Raw genomic sequence first — 21,262 nt, forward strand, 5'->3', positions numbered from 1 at the left:
AAAGAAATCATCTGAAGGATAAAACATAGGAAAAATCGATTCTCATGTTGCTCTATAGAAAAATTCCTCCCCGCATGCTTGTGGAAAATCGTAAAGTTTGGAAAATTAAGTTTTTATCTAAAAGCGAAAAGGAATAAAAATTTGAAAAACATAAAATTGTAATAAAAAAACGTAAAAAAGATGAAAACAAGAGAAATATGACAAAAACGTTTTGATGCAAAAAAATAAGATAAAAGTGCCGATTTTAAGTTTTAAAGTGAGTTTTTCACTACATGGGAAACGGTGTCCGCATTTTTTTTTCTTTTTTCTCTTTTCAAATGATTGAACCCATTTCAAAAATTGAATTTGCAATGAGATAATTTCTCTCATATTATAGGACAATTGTTTTTCCCTAAAACAAAATTGAAAGAGAGAGAGAGAGATCAACGAGCTACGAAAAAAGGGAGTTACCGGGATAAAAGAGACAGAGCGATCGTGCAAAATGCATTATTTAACAGGTATAAGATTTTGCAGTATTGCATTCGAAACAACATTGTGGGAGTAGGACTTGGGTCCGTAGGCCATGCAACTGTGGCAAAGCTTGAAAACTTAAATTTGCAACTTTTAGGTGTTGAAAATGGACAGCTTTGATTAATTCCCTTATCAGTAGTTGAATAATTTGTTAGGACACCGGAAAGTGACATGACTTGAAGGGTTAATTATCTGGTGGGTCCACGAAATAGGTTACCCCCGACATATGGCTACGTAGCTAATTGCCATTTCTTGGAGGCTATCAACGTTAAAAACGCAAGCCAGGTAAGGTAAGGGAATCCCTTTCTTGTTGGACCCAAGGTGCCCGAAGCATCTAAAGTCACTGCACCCCCTTTGAGTTATCACTGTTGTTGTTGTCTAGTAAACCCCTTTATGTGACTTAAATTTTGTACGCATTTGAGGATACATACAAATCCCACAAGGCTAATTAAAGAGCCAGTCAATAGTGCATGATGGCATGGCTGGCCAGATGGTGCGTATATATATGGTGGTATCTCGTTGTGCTCATCAAGGGCACAAACTTTATTCTATGACCTGTATCATTCCAGAGAGTAACACAAGGACCAGCGCTGGTAAAATGATATTGGGATTATTGGCCATTGATATATAGCTAGGGTGTCCAAATTATTAAAGTGTCTCATTCAGCTTTTTTCCAATGTGGCTGCACTTTGCTTTCATATTTCGCTGAGGTGTGCCAACATATCTATCTCTCCAGTCTCTAGTCTCTACCATCCTTCATCTTGTGGGGTCACCCTGTCTCTCATAGCTGTAGACACGTACGTACAAGAAGTTGAAAAGGGAAAACACATCAACCGCACCAAGTGGGAAAGCCCAAGTTATATTCAATCCACCTTAACTTTCAATGGCAATTAGCTGCTGTCTCTGGCTAGATTGCCCCATATTTGTTTTCTTCTTTCTTTTCTCTCTTGTTTGTCAGTGGTATAGATATATACTATTCTTTTTGCTTCTTTCTATGGACATCAGAATCACTTTTTCTTTTAAGAGAATCGGGTGTCCTGTGTCCTTGTCTATAATATTGACAATTTCACACACTGACATTGGGTTATTCTGTATAAAGATATCACAGAAAAATATACAACAAACTAAATTTTTCCTTTTTTTTTTTATTTCAATATTGGTCTAAACACATTGGCATAAGTAATTCCATCATTGCAGCTAAAATAATTGCTTTAGCATTTACATAATAATATGGTATATATGTATATCATTATTTACCATTACTTAAGTAGTTGATATGAGAAATTATTGTTAATTCATACCCTACCATGCCATTTTTCGCCATAAAATAAGAAATTTTTAACTTTTAATAACAAGATTTGTGCTTCTCTTCCTAACGATTGAACCGGACTTTAAAAAAAAGGGTTCTGGTCACTTTATATGCAGTAATGCAATTAGGACTCTAGCTAATTTGCACCATAACCACTATATTTTGAGGTTGATGAAAGTGAAAAGCCTATTGCAATATTTTAATCGCATGGGGTTTGTTTTTGTTAGGAAAAAGGCAAATTCGTCATAGAAATCAGAAACTAAAAAAATATAATTTCACATAACTATATAGCTGATCATTGGATTAGTACAACTAGAACCGTACACAGGCCCGCGTCTAAATGATCAACCTCACCTCCATGAAGTTTATTTATATATAGACTCGTCCTCTTCGTTAGGTGCCCCAATCCCATGAGAACATATCATGTATAACTAATAACTTAAAGCTAGTTGGGGCAATGGGGTCAATTTACTATATAAAGGGATGGAGTGAGGTTTAGGTGCTCTCACTTGAAAACTTTCTTCCTAATTGAATAAAAATACATGATGCCAATCATAACTTTCAATATTAATTGGGATATACCATTGTAGATGATATATGGCTTAACGTTTATGTAGATAAGTTATATATATTAACTACCAAAACAATATTATTTTTGAGTTGAAAAATTAAAAAATCATAATGAGAAAGACTATTATAAGTTTGAACTAAATTATAATTACAAAAATACTTTGATTTCTCCCCGAATGACATCGTTTTGGATTCAACGTAAATAACTTATCAATATTGATTGCAAAAAAATGAACCCACGAGATATATATATATATATATATATATATATATATATATATATATATATATATATATATATATATGGGTAAAATCATTTTTGCAATCACTTTACGTACAATGACGATAGGTATATGGTTATGAATCTCCACATTTAATGTTTTCATCCTTTGTATGGTTATGATTCCCTGCGTATTTAATGCTTTTAAGTATATATATGACAAATATTTGATTGCTGTACGTACAGGAGCTGAAGAAATGTAAATTCATATATATATATATATATATAATAGCATCTTTTGGTCTTTCTAGTCTGATCAGAGTGCTAATTTTATTTGCTAGGTGGGGAAGAGACGCGTTGATGGAAGAATACTAGCTGATACAACTGGTCAAAATCCAAGAAGCTTTAAATCTCACAATTAATTGTAGTTGGTAAAATGACGAGGAATATGTAAAACTCGGATCCCCAAGTAGTCACCCACCTTTGATGTGGCCGTTTGTCAAAGATTCGCGTGCAACGCATGGATTGGGCACCATGAATGTGACTCGACAAAATATGTCTCAGCTTTAGCTAATTATTGACTCACAAAAACAAAAGGTGATATGAGGATTTTCTATGTCTTTGATTGTATGATTAGTTCACTAATCCAATTGATTATCATGCTCCCCTTTTTTGAAATTAAAAAACTGTTGTTTGACATGAAAATTTATGTATACCTCAGCAGTCATCATATACCTACCATTTGGTGGGCTTGAAATTCACACTTTTTTTATTCGATAGGCAGAAAGTTCATTTGGGTAGCAAAGGTGGAAAGGACTTGGAATTATGTGTTCGTTTTCCCAAACTCAATTATCTCAGAATGCTAGCTAGAAAGGAGCTTGTTTAAACATATTAATTAGTAAATCTATGTAATGTATTTTGTTATGATAAACATTTCAATGATTGATAATCATATTTTTTTAAGCGAAAGGTTTTTTTTCCTTCCTTTTTACGAGGAAAAGACATATTTAATGGGAGTGTTTTATATTTGCAAATAGTTTTGCTATTTCCTAAAAATGAAAAGTACTTGTAAGTAATGAAAATTCATAGTTAAATAGAAACAAAAAGAAATTCATTTTTTTGGGTCATTAATTATAAAGCAAGATTTTTCTTCTGGATTTTGCTTTCTCAAGCTCTATTCTTAGATTTTAGTTTCTTAATTTGTGGCATGTCCTTGTATTCTGATTTGGAGTGTGTGTAGCGTTGCTTCTTCTTCTCACTGTTAATGGGTTCAATTTATGACCGAACCGTAACTAAAATTGAATCTTTATCGGAAATTGGAAATCACGTTCTAGAAATACTAGCTCATTTATACTCTAGCCATTTCATAGGACTCATTAACATTTAGCATGACTAAAACTTTTACTACTTTAAGTTTTAGGTTGATTGAGTATAAGGGGAGAAATAAATTATAAGAAGGGTTGGGTAAAACGAAGTTTTAGGTTGATTGAGTATAAGAGTAGAAGTTGCTCATGTAACACGAAGTTGCTCTGATTTTATTGGAAAATATAGGGTTGGGTAAAACGACAACATTAACAAGATAAAAAGATTTGGCAAAGTGTGCCGATCCAAAGAAGAATAAGAAGGAGAAGCAACGGTTGTGTATATTCTGAGACATGTTTTCAGCGATTGGGCTCCATGTGACAGCAGAGGGAGGCTTTTAGTGCATAGAGAGCCAAATTGGTATGTTGTATTGGTTGATGTGTGGACAAGACTAGGAAAAGCACTGGACCCAACCCAAACAAATGAGAATGCAATTGGTGGCTCTATCAATATTCAGCGCCAATAATACAAACACAGTGACCATCCCAACATGTGAAGATTGTCACTCGGCGTTGTCAATATTAGCTTGCCTCAACCTTCATTCAACAATAGATCACACAACGATGACAAAACATCCTACCAAGAAACTTTTATGTCACACGTGAGGTTTGCCTGGTGCGTGCAATGTTTGTCCATTCTCACTTGTTACTTAACCAATTGTCCTGATATATCATTTAACAATTCTTTTCTTTTCATTTTTCTTATTAACTAATATGGTAAAATAACACCTAGTTTTATATTTTTTAATATAGTGAACTCACTACAGAAGCATGTTTACGTGGACTACAAAACCATGAGGAAAAAATAATACACATCAGCTACCAATTAGAGTGGGAGCAACAGATGGCGTTTTAAATGATATTCCTGGTGATAAATTTCCAGTGACGTTCATTGATAGAGACAGATGGAATTATGGATCCTTTTCTATTGAATTATCTTCGAAAAACCCCTCCCCATGTTTGTGGAAAAGAAATGGCATATGGATATAGCTTAAAATCTTACATATTTAAGGTAGCTTGTATTTGTTTTCTTCTATATATAGTTCTGTCCCCCATGTTTCTGGAAAAAAAATTATTCTTTGATTTCTTTCCCCCTCATGAGCCCAATAAGAGTGGAGCATAATCAAAAGGATGCGTGGGCTCCAAAGTCCAAGGCCTGCTATTACTTGGCTCGCTATTTGCTATCTATGATTCTAAATAATGGCGGAGAAATTAGCATTCATATGAGGCTCTTTTTTAACGTGAGTTATACTATCATGCATACAAGATAATTCGGTCACTTTGTTCTCAGAGTACGACCATAGAAGCAACCTCTTTATTGGAACAGAGAGAGGGAGACACATCCTCTGGCCTCTAATTTTTTTTCAAGAATTTGCTTTAGGCAGAATTTGAAGTCCTGACTCAATCAAATCCTTGAAAGCTTAATTGCCAATTGAGCTATCCTTGCGAGTTCATAGAAGACAATTAGAGTATGATAATAGCTAACTCTTTAGTTCAATCAAATTTAGATCAAATGTTAGGCCTTGCCCACCCCACATGCCAGGACCCACTGGAAAAAGGAGAGAGAGAGTACTAAAGAGCCCATTTATTAAAGTGCACTTTTGGTATTTCGGTACCAAACTGAGTTCAATTTTTATAGTTTCTACTGTAGTGTATAATATAAATTATAAAAGTTATTTTTTTTTCTCTCTCCAGTACAAAGACAGTTAGCTGATATGACATGTTTCTATTGGCTGGTTGCACTCACACCTATTGTATTCTAGATTTTTCGCATTTATTATTCATTATTCTTCTCCTCACGCCTGCTACTGCATGTGAACGAAGTGTTACTGGTTCAGTTCTTGTTTTGGACCTTCCAATTTACTAAGATGCGGCCTGCAGGCGTTAACCAACAAAATGTATCAAAATAGCTGGCTAAATGCAATTGCAAAGACATTGAATTAATAAACACTAGTGAATTTTGTTTTAGCGAAATTTTTATTCACCTCTCTGTCCCAGTCACATCGAATAGTAATCGAAGACAGTATCAAAGTCTGAATTGCTGTTCCACCAAAAATTAACCCCGCCCAGATTCCCTGATGGTTCATTCTCAGAGTCATAAGCAATTAATGTCAGCACTATATACCTAAACTAATCATAAAGATTGCTATATGCCAAGTGCCAACTTATGCGACGTGGGCATTAATTAAAAAATATAAACTTAAAAATATTAAATAAAGAAAAATAAAAAAAATGTATTATTTGCTTCTTTAAAGTTATTCTAACATTTAATGAAGAGTATTAAATTCCCTAAATTACTGCTTTTAAAGCACTGTTATAAAAAAAATATTTTTTATGAGCTTAATTGCCTTTGTCATTTATATTTTTTTTTCCAAATAAAAAATTTCTTTTATTGTTATTGTCACATGTGAATCTTTTTTTCTGTTTTGTAATTATTTTTTTAGTTTATTATTTCATGATTATATATATATATATATATATATATATATATATATATATATATATCATACTTTTGACATTTTAAATTTTTAATAAATAAAAAAATAGGCACTTTATTATAAAAATATGTATTATTAAAATAACCTAAAAATAATAATACTCTGCTATCTATTTATAAAGAATTTTATTTCAATCTTGATATTTTAAATTCTAATGATAACAATAATATTTGAATAAGTTTACGTGAGATAATTTTATTAATAGAGCTCTAAAAATATAGTGAGATTATTAGATTTCAAATTCTGCGATATACAATGGCCCTTTCTCGTACTATTTCTCCTGCACATTGGGCTTTCCTGAGGCTTACTTATATGATGGGTTCTTCCTTAAATCCAAAAAAAAAAAAAGATACTTTTTAAATAATACTATAATTCAATTTATTATATTTATATTTTTTGATGATATATTTTTATTTTTTTTATTTATACTAATAATATTAAGCTCAAATATGTCAAAATCTCCATAATATAAAATAACATGATAAATAAAGATTGTATTTAGTATATAATATTTCCAAGAAAAATTTCCAAAAACATTTTTTTTTTTACAAAATAAAATAAATAAAGAATAATAATAATAATCATTTTTCATATCTTAAAAGAATTTAACTAATATGTCGAAATAAATATAATAATATTTAAGTATCGTTACATATAAAAGTTAAAGAGTGCATATAAGTAATGCTATAACTAAATGAAATGAAATTAATAATTACTAAACTTTAAATATAAATTTATTTATACTTTATGAGAAGCACATTTAACATTTTCAACTAAACAATAATTTTAAAATATTTTAACTATAGAATCCTTTTAAAATAAAATAAACTAGTTCAAACATATACTAATAATTTTTTAGTAAAAAATTACAATAATAAGTATTTAATTTAAGTAACTCGTATATTTTTTTTATCTCAATTTGTGCTGCTATAAAAAAAGACACATAAAGAGCGTACCTGGACACCTAAATGAAAGACGAAACCCAACAAATACCAAAGCGGTAGCCCAATAAGATAGTAGCAACCCAAGTTTATGTAAGCCACATATTTCGGCCACCCACATCCCACAGCCACCCCTATTGATATATGAAAGATTCTAGCATTCATTGTGGAATAACTGAAAACTGGTTGTTGGTAAAAGTTAGATTATAACACCTGATAGGATAGGCTGAACACTGTGGAGAAGAACTGTAAAGCCTAAGAGGGGTGACAGCTTGTGTACCTATTCAATCACAACTTCACTTGAAGAAAATACATAGCCAAATTGTCCACGAAATATTATTATCAATATCCAGAAAAAAAAAGCTTATTATAATTATTGATGTCACCACTGACACTCTGGAAGCAAACTTGGCTCCTTTTACATTGCCAGCTCCAAGCTCATTTGCAACCCTTACTCTGCATGATGAGCCATCACTCAACAAGGTCAATACACGGTTTTATTTATATGTTCAAAGGCATTGCAAAACTACCGCACCATAATATAGGCTATGAGTATGTCATTAAATATTAATTAGCCAGAGCCAAGTGTTTGATGAGCCTGTTGATTTGAGCTAATTGCTATCTATGAAGGACGTAGCATCCATTTTTTTTTCTCTTTACACGTAAAAAATAGAAGCAAAGAGTGAAAGTTAAGATGCATTACCCAGTTGCAGCAAGGAATGCTAGAGGAAACATCAACTCCCATCCATTTATGGTCAAGCTGCCACATGAAACAAAATTAACAAACAACAACAATCCACAAATAGAACAAGAAGAATAAGACCCTTTTTTTTTTGAAACATACCCTAATTACCTCTTTGAGGCAAGTAGACTCCTCTCGGTATCCCCACAAGTTTTGACTCTTTGAGCCAGCTATGAGATTAACTCGGAGTGCGGGGTGGGTCCGGGATAAAGATTTTAAGTCCTTTCCAAAGGTGGCATGTGAGGATCGAAACGAAACTCTTTCTTTTTCACTGCTCACCAACTGAGCTAACATCATTTGATTCACAATAGACTTTCTAGCTAGTAGGTTTTTTAAGAAAGGAAAATCCTTGGAGTGTGTGCTGTGAATTAAAAGGTAAATAACTAAATATATATTCCATCATGCTCATCATACAGTTAAAGCCTCCACATAAGTCTTTGAGTTCTGTAGATTTCTGGTCATCAACATGAGTGCCTTATCATACCAAACCTCCAAGCTGTAAAAGAAAAATCCAACAGCCCATGATAAAAATGCAATAGAAGTAGAAGAGCATAGAATGAAAGGTGAAAAGTTGCATAAGAGAAAACTAATATTTGTTCGAGAGGAAGTGAAACTTTGCTGCAAGAAGGGAAAAAAAGTAGTACCAGAGCATGACTCCAGAAACAGCAGAGAGTTTAGCAAATTCCCAAAGACCAGAGAATGCTTCCATGGAGAAACCAGTTCATGTTAAGGGGAAATCACCCCAAACAGTACAACAAAAACATCCCAACACCAAAATCCACCAAGCGAAGTTTCCAGCGGCAGCAAGGGCAATCACTCCGAGCTGAAACTTGTTCACTACCAACCAACAAAGAAACACATGCACCAGCAGAGCCACAAGAGACACCCAAGCAATCACCCTATTCTTGAGCTGGCTTTGCAAGAAAAAATGCATGGGGAAATAAAATGCATAAGCCAAGTGTGTCGGTATCAGCCACATGGAAATCACCCCAGCTAGCTCAGCTATCTCTGAAGGTTGTCCAAAGAACTTCAAGATAGGCGTGGCAAAGAGAAATAGAGGTAAAAGCACAACTCCACTTATGAAAAGAATGTTCCATGAACGCTCAATGTAAATGCCTAATGTTATGGACCTTGAGATCACCACCACGAAAGCTAGTTCAAAGGGTGAAAGTGTCCAAAGACCTTGCCTCACATTAGTGGTATAGGCAACTAATGTAGTACTTGTTTAAGGGTCGTCCACGGCGGCTTTCACTCTATCGATACTGACCCGACGGTAGCCATTTCCCCCCTTTGAGCGGCTTCACTCACTTATTAGTATTCAGTGCCCGAAGACACCTTAATTCAGCTTATAGGTAGCTCTTTCCGTGGCCTCAACTCTCAACGAGAGCACCAATTGTTACGGGCCTTGAGATCACCACCCAAAAAGCTAGTTCAAAGGATGAAAGTGTTCAAGGCTTTATAAACCCTACATTAGTGGTATAGACAACCAATATAAGATTTGTAACACCTAACATGTACTACTTCTTGGCCCCAAAAGCTTGCCCACATAGCGTTTCAAAGGCACTTGACATACCCAACTAATAAAACAAAAATCATATAACACATCAAAAAATAAATGGGGAATATATTTATTTTTTTACTCTTGCATTTTGAAACCAAAGAAAAGATTTGGACATTACCATCAGGCCAAAGTCGAGTCCCGAATGACATTAATGGCAACGGAGGTAGCAGCAAACTCATAGTCACATAAGTGGCTAGCAAAGGCTTAAGTGATCACTAACATTGTATAATTGGCAACACGATGGAAAATTGCGAGGCCTGCTATGTGCCAGAGCTTCTTGGATTCAATCCAAACCCTTCCCATGAGATTTTTTTGTTCATCATTGTAACGTTCCAACAATGGATCCATTGCTTTCCCTATTGTTGAAGCCTTGTCGTTTGACAATTTGGACGCGTCTAAGTGATCCAATTCTTGGGACCGAGCTAGAAAATGCACGCTGTCAACATATGGAAAATGTATAAGGGATTTAATTTTGATGCAGTCGCTCAATAATGCATTTCTGTATCATTCAAAGGACGTTATGAAAGTTCAACTTTTTTTAATAATATGGCAACAAATGATTCAAGGATAACTATCAAAATCAAATCCAAACAAAGGGATTAGTGTTCTCACGTTATAAGAGATAATTTTATCTCCTACACATATATAAAAGTATATGTGCCCATATTTTCTTCTCTCTCTTTTCTTTTGGCCTCACATGTGCCCGTACACTTTTATGTGTGTATAGAAAATAAAATTATCTCTTACAACATGAAAAACATTAATTCTATATTTAAAACAATTAGATTTGGAGACCTGAAAAACATATAGATTTTGAGATAATAAAGTTTTCAATTAAAGAAAATATTGTTATTAGCTTATATAAACATGTGGAATAAGACCAACGAAATCTTCACCTCGCTATTCGATTTATGTAATGAAACTTTTGTAAATGCAAAATTATGCGTCTTTCTTTGGAGATTTTTTTATTGTGATCCAGGACCATATTATTGTTTTGTAGTCCTTTTCCAAAAGGGATAAAATTTCATCTCATTTATACTTTTTTTTTTCCCCAAATTTCCCCTCCATCTTTTTTTCCTTCTATATTTGGAAAAGGAGTTGTTGCTCCAGGACCACAGCAAACAAGCTCCTTCTTTGGAACTTGCGCATAGTGGGAACATAGTGCGTTATTTTGATGATTATTATTGATCTGGATAAATACTATGCAAATACAAGGCCCAACATAAAAGCCTTCACAATGAAGCAAAACCTTAGTCCAAGAAGGCTGCAAGCTCCACCATAATAAATACATGTTGCTATCTTATCTCTTCCACCAAGGCTATCTCAGCAAGCACCTTAATACTTATGGCTACATGACAAACAAGCTCCATGACAGCCAGCAAGCTCCTCAACCTTAAAGACACCATGACAGCAAGCTCCTCAACATTTAATCATGGCAGCTCAATTACTTAGCCTCGAAGGCAAAGCAAACCTGATCACTAAGTAACATCTTCCCAAGCTGCTCATCTCTCCACTATAAATACATGTATCAACACTAAGGTACATCATCTTCTTCTACATACTTAAACCTGCTTGAACCATAACTGACTTGAGCATCAGAGTGTCTTGCAGGTACACCCGCCATCGCGTTCCACAAAAGACCCATGGGATAAAGCGGCCTAACTGCAAGATGCTCTGATCCAAGACGATCACAGGCTGTGTAGAGGAAGATCACATGATCGGCCCATTTGTAATTATCTGGTCTGATCAGGCTCATCCGGTGCAACGTGAAGGACGAAGGACAAAGAGCTCAAGCTAATCCCACATCAACAGTATCAGGCCCAGGCCAGTTACCATCTAAGGAGTCTCAACCGTGTGTGATTTGGGCTTGATACGCATTAGGCCATCCCTACCGTATCTGGTCTGATCATTGGCGCCCTATGTGGGAACGAAAAATTTCTACTCCCACCACCATGTGCAAAACCAACGCTATGTGCAAAACCAACGCTGAAGGATACTAGGGAAGCCCCAATACTCTTACTTTTCTATCTCGCTATTATTTTCGCACAGCTCCAACTCCTACCCAAAAAAGGTACATGCACTCTGCTTGTGTTTTTTATATTTCGTGATTGGAGGTAATTATTACTGCAAATATATGATCATTGCATAAGCCATGATTGTCTACCGCGCGCAAGGATGAAATGTTTCATCGTGCCAATTGGATTATCCTGATTACCGCGCAATAATCCCACTTCTAATGGGATATCTCCCAATAGTGCGCGATGCCCATACAATGAGAGCGCGATGCAACACTTATTGATGTCCAGATTTGAAGTTCAAGGGATGCTTGTAGTCTGACCATTGGGTTTTTGAGTTATTTTCATAGGCACTATGATTAAAAACTTCTCATACATATCGCGAGTCTAAGAGAGGGATATCAACTTTTCACATGTGGAAACCGTGTGACCATTACCTACTGTCCACTTTTATGCTCTCTGAAACCACAAACCCGAATGCTTATTGAAAAGCCCATATTTGTACATATCATATTTATATGTGTTGCGCCATATTCATATCTATCGCGCGATAAAAATTGTTCTATTACTTTGAAGCACAAAGGGATAAGTATCGCACACCAAAGGATAAGCCATGATATTGGATATTGTCCTTTTGAAGAATATTTTAAAGTTTTAGGACATCATTGTGCAAGGAGAGACCATGTTTTGGACATCATCCTTATTAGAATATTCAAAACCAAAGCTAGAGTTTGCACAACCCTTGAACCGTATGCCAAAGTTTACCCACGTCAACTTTAAAGGATCCATATGTCAACTTTTTTGGTTATCGCGCCATTACTTTTGGTATACTACCATTTTATTTGGATCGTGCAAGTATATTGGATTCATTATAGGATATGATCATGAGCTGAACTTGCTTTACATGGTTAAACTTTAAAGTTGTTGGGGACTTTACTCAAGGATCCAGTAACCAAACTATCTACTTGATCAAGTAGCCAAAATTTAGTGAGGCTGGATATCATTATTACGATGACAGAACTGCCAAAGGTTTATTAAAACAATGTTTTATAGAGCTGGAAGGTCCCATATGTCGCAATAAAAGAACTTGAAGGATGAATATTTTTAGGCTTACGATCACAGTATGGCACAGAAAGTTACAAGTTTACAGTTATATAAGGCAACATGACCACCTAGTTGCAGGATGCTTTGAGTAAAAGTCAAATTAAAAAAGTATAGTCTGAGCACATCCTAGGCTTATGAATCATTTTTATGAATCATCCTAGTCCTGCTACAAGGGTTTAACTATGACAAACATAAAATTAAGGCCTAGCAAGCTATCATATATTGAATCTTCATGTGCCCCTTTCAGAAGGTATTATGAATGCTTACATCACTTTTTAATCATATATATGCTCACATCACTTTTTGATCATATCTCTTGTGAGACTACATAAACTAACAGGATGCTCACGCAGTACAAATCGTGACATATCTGACTTATTTTGATAATCTTATGTCTCTGTTATGAAACTCATACAAGTTGCAGGGACCCATGGACAATAAACAGTGAAGATCTCAATCTCACTGAAAATACAGATAGACTTAGAACAGTTTATCTGATTTATATGCCCTTATCTTGAGGTATCTTAACTACTTTTATTGTGAAATCCATAAGAGATTGCAGGGCTACATGACTGCTAAAAGGCGAAGACAAAGATCTCGCGTTAAATGCAGACAAACTCAAAAACAAATGCTACATTTCCTATCAGCAACATTATTATTTTAACATGATCTTGTTACAATTATCATCTCCATGATATGTTGTTATTATTATGTGAGATCTATGGAAATTAAAGGTTTCACCAAACAGAAGAAAAGTCCTCCAAGTTAAAGCGCAATGAAGAACATTACAGGGTTCTCTCATGAATCCTCCAATCTACAGGAAACCTCTTACGTTTCCTATCAACTTACAGGGTTCTCTCACGAATCCTCCAATTTACAGGAAACCTCTCACGGTTCCTATCAACTTACAGGGTTCTCTCGCGAATCCTCCAATTAACAGGATACCTCTCATGGATTCTATCAAGTAACAAGATTCTCTCACGAATCCTCCAATTGATAGGATTCTTCCACGAATCCTCCAATCAACAGACTCCCTCACAAGGATCCTCTCAACAGATCAGAACCATTCACATCGCGATCCTCCATGATCAAGCGCGATACAAGGCAGGATGAATCCCACCTAGGGTCAAACTCCTTCCTAAAGCGCGATACATCTGGCATACGACAACATGCCAATAACAAAGGTACGCAAAATATATGCATTATGAATTATGAACTGTATAAAACTGCAGGATACAACTATGAAGCTCTCCAGAACTCATACAAAGTACAGACCATAGTTCCAGATAAAGGAACAAGCGCAACGCAGCTTCCAGGTGCAAGTCAAATGAATTTCCTAGGCTGATAAACAGACAAATCATCTCGCATACTTATACATCTCGCTCCTCATGCCTTCGGCATAAGCACCGAGTTGGGGGGCTTCTGATCTGGATAAATACTATGCAAATACAAGGCCCAACATAAAAGCCTTCACAACGAAGCAAAGCCTTAGTCCAAGAAGGCTGCAAGCTCCACCATAATAAATCATGCTGCTATCTTATCTCTTCCACCAAGGCTATCTCAGCAAGCACCTTAATATTTATGGCTACATGACAAACAAGCTCCATGACAGCCAGCAAGCTCCTCAACCTTAAAGACACCATGACAACAAGCTCCTCAACATTTAATCATGGCAGCTCAATTACTTAGCCTCCAAGGCAAAGCAAACCTGATCACTAAGTAACATCTTCCCAAGCTGCTCATCTCTCCACTATAAATACATGTATCAACACTAAGGTACATCATCTTCTTCTACATACTTAAACATGCTTGAACCATAACTGACTTGAGCGTCAGAGTGTCTTGCAGGTACACCCCCATCGCGTTCCACAGAAGACCCATAGGATAAAGCGATCCAACTGCAAGATGCTCTGACCCAAGACGATCACAGGCTGTGTAAAGGAAGATCACATGATCGGCCCATTTGTAATTATCTGGTCTGATTAGGCTCATCCCACATCAACAGTACCAGGCCCATGCCAGTTACCATCTAATGAGTCTCAACCGTGTATGATTTGGGCTTGATACACATTGGGTCATCCCTACCGTATCTGGTCTGATCAATTATACAAATTTTCTTTTTGTTAAATCTAAAAAATGATACATAATATACTGCGAAAATTTTCGATTCATATGAACATCATCCATATATTCCGCAATAAAGTATTGACAACCGTTTGGAATTAACAGAATGATACTGAATGAGATTTGTATTAGCCAAACTAATCAACTTGAAAGCAAAATGATACAGTTGACAAAGTAATATTAACCTATATTAATATAAAAAATTCACTTCCAATTATATTCCCGAGGAAAGTGGAGTGAGAGTTATATCCTTATACACAATATTACTTTACATACATGTAAGCTTCGGATTCAAATATACGACCTTTCAGTAGTACAAAAACACTAAATTTATATTAACTCAAATTAATATAAGGATATTATTAATCTCATGTTAAAAGAGATAAGTTATCTCATGTTATATAGATAAATATATAGGTCTCATCATCTCAAAAAATAAAGAAAAAGAAAAAAAAATGTTGCACAGATATGTGTAGGAGAAAAAACTAAGGATTAAATGTATTTTTGAGATTAAAATATTTTACTTGTTTACTTAATAATTTTTGTTTTGAATAATAGGAGAAATGGAGCATCACTTTCTATGTTCTGTTTACTTTTTTTTTTGCTTAGCAGCTGGTTTTTATTTATTTTTCTTGTAATTAATTAGAAATCGATTAATTTGATTCGAGTTCTGTCGAATTTTATGAATAATTCTTTCGACAATCATTTTCTTTAATTTTCAAAGCTAGAACTTGAAATCTCTTATAAAAAATAAAAAAAATTATCGCCTAAAATTTTTTATTAAGGAAAAATGTTTTTTTTTTCTTTAAGAAAAAGGTAAATAAACTTCTGGTTGTTGGTATTAGCCTAGTCCAAGCATGCTTCTCAAACCATTCGAGAATTTTTTTTTTTTTTTTCCAAAATCTTTAAAAATAATAATAAGAAGAAGAGCCTAGTCCAAACATGCTTCTCAAACCATTCGGGATTTTTTTGTCTAAAATATTTTAAAATAAAATAAGTCAGAATGAGTTAACCGTTTAAGTTTTTTCCAAGACACATTAAAAGGACATAAAAGCCCAAACGCAAATGCAAGCACAATAAAGAAAGGGATTAATGTTTGCGATTATCTCTTACCATTACATAAAATATGTTATGAGCCATTTAGAAAGAAAAAAGAGAAAGAAAAAAATAAAAACACGAAGCCTACAAATATTTATATATATGTAAAAAATAAAATTATTTCATATAATATAAGAATAATAATCCCATAAAAAAAAAAAAAAAAAAGATGCGCTGAACGAAAGTTAAATAATAATCATCATCCCACAATTCTACAATTCTTCAAGCTGTCACAAGTAGGACGGTAGAATCTCCTCCCACATACAAAGCAAACTCACTCAAACCTATAAAATTCAAAACTTTGCGAGAGAACAACCAACCATCTTAAGTCTTCACCTTAGGTTTATATTAATATCTGTAACACCTCCTGCTTAGTTTGAGTTAGGCTTCTCCCTTGAACATTCAACTTTAGGATTAGGCAACACTCCCCGTCCCCGCCTCCAAAGAACTCTTTTTTTAATAAAAAAATTTGAAAAAATAAATACAGTGATCTTTAAACATTTGTCTTCAGAAACCGCCAAATGGAAAGTAATTTTATCCACAAAATCAAACAATTTCGTGAATGGCTTATGGGAACATGATGACATTTCTTGCTTGTGGAGAGATGGGAGAAACATGGAAAGATAAACAGAGAGTAGAGAGTGGAGGATATAAATGGGCCATGTTGAGGGAAATAGAGTAGATGCAAGAGAAGTATAATGAAGAAAACTATAGCCCACGTTTTCCACCCAAGAAGTTCATTTATTGGGCTTATTGTTTAATGAGTGGATTTAAAAAGAAACTGGGCTTTCACTTGGGTTACGAAGAGACCAGCCCATCAAGGAAGTTATGAGCAAACTCATTCTTCCACTTGCCCCTCTTCTGTCTTAAAGAAGCACTAGTTCAGTTCTTGTTTTGGATTTTCCCATTTTCTTAAATGCAATTTTGCTTTCTCAGCCTGCAATTGTTTACCAATAAAATATATCAAATAAGATTAGATTATCTAAAGTCAGAACCAATAACACAAGTTAAAAACATGACGTGGGATGAATAGCTCTATGTAAGGTTACCTCTCTGTCCCAGTCACACCGCATGGTAATCAAGATCAATATTAACGTCTGAGTTGCTGTCCCACCAAAAATCATCCCCGCCCAGATTCCCTGATTGCTCAATTTCATTAATTATATCTTAATACATATGAAATTCACATTCTAGGTGAGAAAAAGAAAAAGAAAAAATGCACTAACTTTAGAAACAAGACGAAAGAGGGGAAGAAAGAAAACATACCATAACTCCTTGATTGAAGACCCAGCCCATCACAAATCCAAGAGGTACCCCAATAATATAGTAGCAACCCAAATTTATGTAAGCAACATACGATTGCCACCCTGATCCGACAGCCACCCCTGTTCAAATTATCCCAAGGGTGAAAAAGAAATATATATATAGCATATGGTTTTTTATGTCCCCATTTCAGATCAAATATTTGAAAACTGAAAGGTGAAGGGTTTAGGTGATACCTGAGAGAACTGGCTGAACACTGTTGAGCAGAATTGTAAAGGCTAGTAGAAGAGAAAGCTTGTTTACTTCATCAAGGACGGCTTTGCTATTAGAGAATATATACCCGAATTTATCATGAAATGCCAAAATCAACATCCAGAAGAAGAGTCCTATTATGATGGATGTCACCACAGCTACTATAGTAGCAAACTTGGCTCCTTTTCCGTTCCCAGCACCAAGCTCGTTTGCAACCCTCACTCTGTAGATTGCATGGTAAGCTACAATGTTATCATTTATATTTCTACTTTGAGTTCTTATAACGTTATAAATTAAAAGATAGTTTATAAGTTATACGATAAGAGTCATCACTAAAAAGGGGGGGTGGTCACTGGTCAGCATCTAGAGTGAAGCAAGCAAAGACACAGGGAGTTAATGACCCATAAGCTCTTTTGAAACAATTATTAGAAACTCGAAAAAATTTATGTTACACTGGGAGAAACATACGGATACAATGAAATGGACATGGGTCTCACTTTCTCAAATGAAAATATGTCGGCATAGTCCAGTCCACAAAGAACTTCAGCCCAGTCCGCAAAGAACTTCCTCCACAAAATTGCAATCATAAACCACGGCTTTATACTATATGCAAGAGTTATTTATACTAATGCATAGATTGACTTATTCTTCGTTAAAATTCAATTTTTTATATAAAATTATTGGGTGATAGAGATTGAACGATAAACCATATTCTAACATTTTCAAAAATTTAAAATGTTAAATAAAAATATATATATTATATCTCTAATAAAAATATTATTATAAAGACCACATTTTGGCTAAGGAGAGAGCAAGTAGGAGTTCCAACATTCAAGTGAAAGGAACCTTAAACAGGCTCACGGTGTGTTTAGATTTTTGTTGAAGTGCATAAAATCATTATAATCACGTTCAAGTGACAAATGGGTCTCAATTATCATGTCATGAAGTTTAAAAAATACAAATTTTGTAAACTTGAAATTGTATACTTAATGATTGGGACTATGGGAGAACCCTTCTATGAGTACTTAATCAATGATTATCTTGACGTGATTTGGGGGGGTAAAAAAAAGAGAAATTTTAAGTTTTGGCTCTGTGATATCTGTCTCTATTCTCTAATACTAAAGGGAAAAATAATGGCGTAAATTGAATTATTAATGGTATTGTGAAAGTAATGGCGGGGCTAACAAGGACATTTTGCTGACTATACATTTGTTGTTAATCTACCTATAATGATTTTTTATGTTCATAGAACACATTCAACTGCGGCAACTGGATTGTCACAGCCTCCATATGGATCAATCATAGCACAGTATGCAGAGGTTGTCCTTGTCTCAACTAGATCCGTGTCAAATATTTATTATAAAAATTATTTAAAAAAACGAAAGGAGGAAGAAGTGATAACTTGGGAAAAGAAACTCCTAAGGAATCTTTGTCGGATTGCGTATCATGACGCAACAGTTTTTCTTCACTACCAATCCAGAGTCTTCTAAATTGATAGATAACCATTCATATGATTCCTATCATTAGCTCCACGACAAACAGCAACTCCATCTATGAATAATGCAAAATTTGGTTTTGACTAGGCACCAATTGTTTTCTCTAGCCACCGTACATATGTTTTTCTTAATTTTTTATACAGACACTGATGTTGATTCCGTGATGAATGGTGATTATAGAGAAAAGACTCGATCGTGTAAAGTCGACGTGTGTTTATTTGTACCTCTGCATTAATGTCCAAACGTTTCAATCACCACCTCAATTTAGTATTGGTTTATATTTCTTGTTAGAAAATTATTTGTATGTCATGTTAATCCGCCGTGCGACATGCGCACTAGCACGCGGTTTGGTCTCATCAAGTTAAGGTTATGGCCTACATCTTGGACTATGCAGAAAACTCCAAAAAAATTACAATCATGTAGCCAAATAAAAAACTAACACTACAAGAAACGGAATAGAAGGGTTAAAATAAGATATGTTACCCCGTTCCAACGAAGAATGCCAGCGGAATCATCATTTCCAAACCATTTATGGTCATACTGCCAAACAAACACAGCAGATATCAGCCCAAAAAATTAATAAGAAAAAAAAGAAGACAATTTTTGAATTGAAAACAAGAAAGAAAAATCCAAAAACTGCAGTCACTTTACAGGTAATCAAACGTGTATGATTTTGCAAACACACAACACAGACATACATAAATTAATTACCATATAGATAAAGCATCCACGGCAATCTCTGCGTTGGGAAGATTTCCAGTCATCAATATCAGAATTCTATAATACCAATTCTCCAAGCTGTAAAACGCAAAAAATTAAAAAAAAAAAAAAAAAAATCCAATGTAAAAGATGCTGATAAAGACAGAACATTACATACATAGCATTTATAAGAACAAAAAGAAATAGAGAGAGAAAGTTAAACAAGTACCATAGCATGACCCCAGAAGCAGCAGAGAGTTTAACAAACTCCCAAAGACCAGAAAATGCTTCCATGGAGAAGCCAGTCCATGTGTGAGGACAACCACCCCAAACTGTGTAACCAAAAAGGCCTAACGTCAGGACCCACCAAGAGAAGTTAATGGTGGCAGCAGCACCAATCACTCCAAACTGAAGCTTGAACACGAACAACCAACTAACAAACACATGTGCCAAGAGTGCCAGCAGAGAAACCCATGCAATAGCCGCAGTTTTGAGCTGGCTTTGCAAGAACCTCTGCAGAGGAAACTGAAACGCAAAAGAGAAGTGAAGTGGTATCAACCACATGGATACAACTCCAGATAGCTCTGCCAATTCCTCAGGTTGTCCCAACAGCTTCAACACAGGTGAAGCAAATAGGTAGATAGGCAAAAGCAATATACAACAAATGAAAAGAACAATCCACGAACGCTGCATGTAAACTCCTAACATGAAGTACTTCTTCGCCCCAAAAGCTTGCCCACATAGCGTTTCTAATGCGCTTGCCATACCCAACTAATGAAACAAAAACCAAATCATGTTAATAAAAAGTTTCAATAGTTACCTTTTTTATATGTCTTCTTAATTTGAAACAAATTATAAAGGAAAAATGGAATAATAATAATACTATACCAAGAGGCCAAAGTCGAAACCCACGACAACATTATTAGCAATGGAGATAGCAGCGAGTTCGAGATCACCAAGGTGACCAGCAAAGGCTTGGGTTATGACTAACATAGAATAGGATGCAATACGGCTGAAAATTGCAGGGCCTACTATGTGCCATAGCTTCTTTGATTCAACCCAAACTCTTCGTGCGAGATCTTGATCCTGTTCTCCTCTATCTACTAAAGTTTTATCTTCCAACAATGGAACCTTTGCTTCTCCTAACGATGAAGCTTCCTTGCTTGTCATCCCTGAGTCGCGTAATAGCGTTTCTTTGGATCCCGAAACCCAAATAAATGATAGAGAAGGAAAGGTTGAGAGTTCCAAAGTTAGGAGGCTTTAAATAGAGTTTGTAATTTGAAGTATGCTTATACATATTAGACATGATTAGAAGTATTTTATAAAAATTTAAAATATTATTCTTTAAATTAATTTATTCCTAGAAATTAAAATGGAGAGAACTGTTACCAAATTTTTTTTTTTTGGAGAGAACTGAAAATAAATATTCCTAAATTAAAATAATTATTACTTTAATCCTACTCCCTGTATGAATCCGAGAGAACTGAAAATTGAATTAT

The 21,262-nt window shown here is 34.8% G+C and overlaps 1 protein-coding gene and 1 pseudogene across 1 annotated transcript; both read right to left on the reverse strand.

Annotated features, from left to right (window-relative positions):
* Positions 1-2,114: 2,114 nt before the first annotated feature.
* LOC133296304 (protein DETOXIFICATION 27-like) lies at positions 2,115-11,336 on the reverse strand (annotated as a pseudogene).
* Positions 11,337-16,156: 4,820 nt separating this feature from the next.
* LOC133296324 (protein DETOXIFICATION 27-like) lies at positions 16,157-20,997 on the reverse strand. Its single transcript, XM_061495291.1, has 8 exons — positions 20,652-20,997; positions 19,993-20,534; positions 19,776-19,862; positions 19,548-19,604; positions 17,553-17,791; positions 17,320-17,438; positions 17,103-17,192; positions 16,157-16,990 (listed from the first exon to the last, which is right to left on the reverse strand). The coding sequence occupies exons 1-8, from the start codon at positions 20,931-20,933 to the stop codon at positions 16,931-16,933; spliced, it is 1,476 nt and encodes a 491-aa protein (XP_061351275.1). The 5' UTR covers positions 20,934-20,997; the 3' UTR covers positions 16,157-16,930.
* Positions 20,998-21,262: the final 265 nt, after the last annotated feature.

Source organism: Gastrolobium bilobum, unplaced genomic scaffold, assembly GCF_033153095.1.
Source record: "Gastrolobium bilobum isolate Gb01-03AN ecotype WA unplaced genomic scaffold, APGP_CSIRO_Gbil_v1 utg9938, whole genome shotgun sequence".
In the NCBI taxonomy this organism is placed as follows: Eukaryota; Viridiplantae; Streptophyta; class Magnoliopsida; order Fabales; family Fabaceae; genus Gastrolobium; species Gastrolobium bilobum.

Excerpts from the sequence above, each read along its gene's own strand:
- LOC133296324 (XM_061495291.1), bottom strand. The coding sequence starts at position 20,933 with ATGACAAGCAAGGAAGCTTCATCGTTAGGAGAAGCAAAGGTTCCATTG. Across the intron at positions 19,605-19,775 it reads GTGGATGCTTTATCTATATG|TATGACCATAAATGGTTTGG; the intron begins GTAATTAATTTA and ends TTTGTTTGGCAG. Across the intron at positions 17,193-17,319 it reads TCTTCAATCAAGGAGTTATG|GGAATCTGGGCGGGGATGAT; the intron begins GTATGTTTTCTT and ends TTGAGCAATCAG.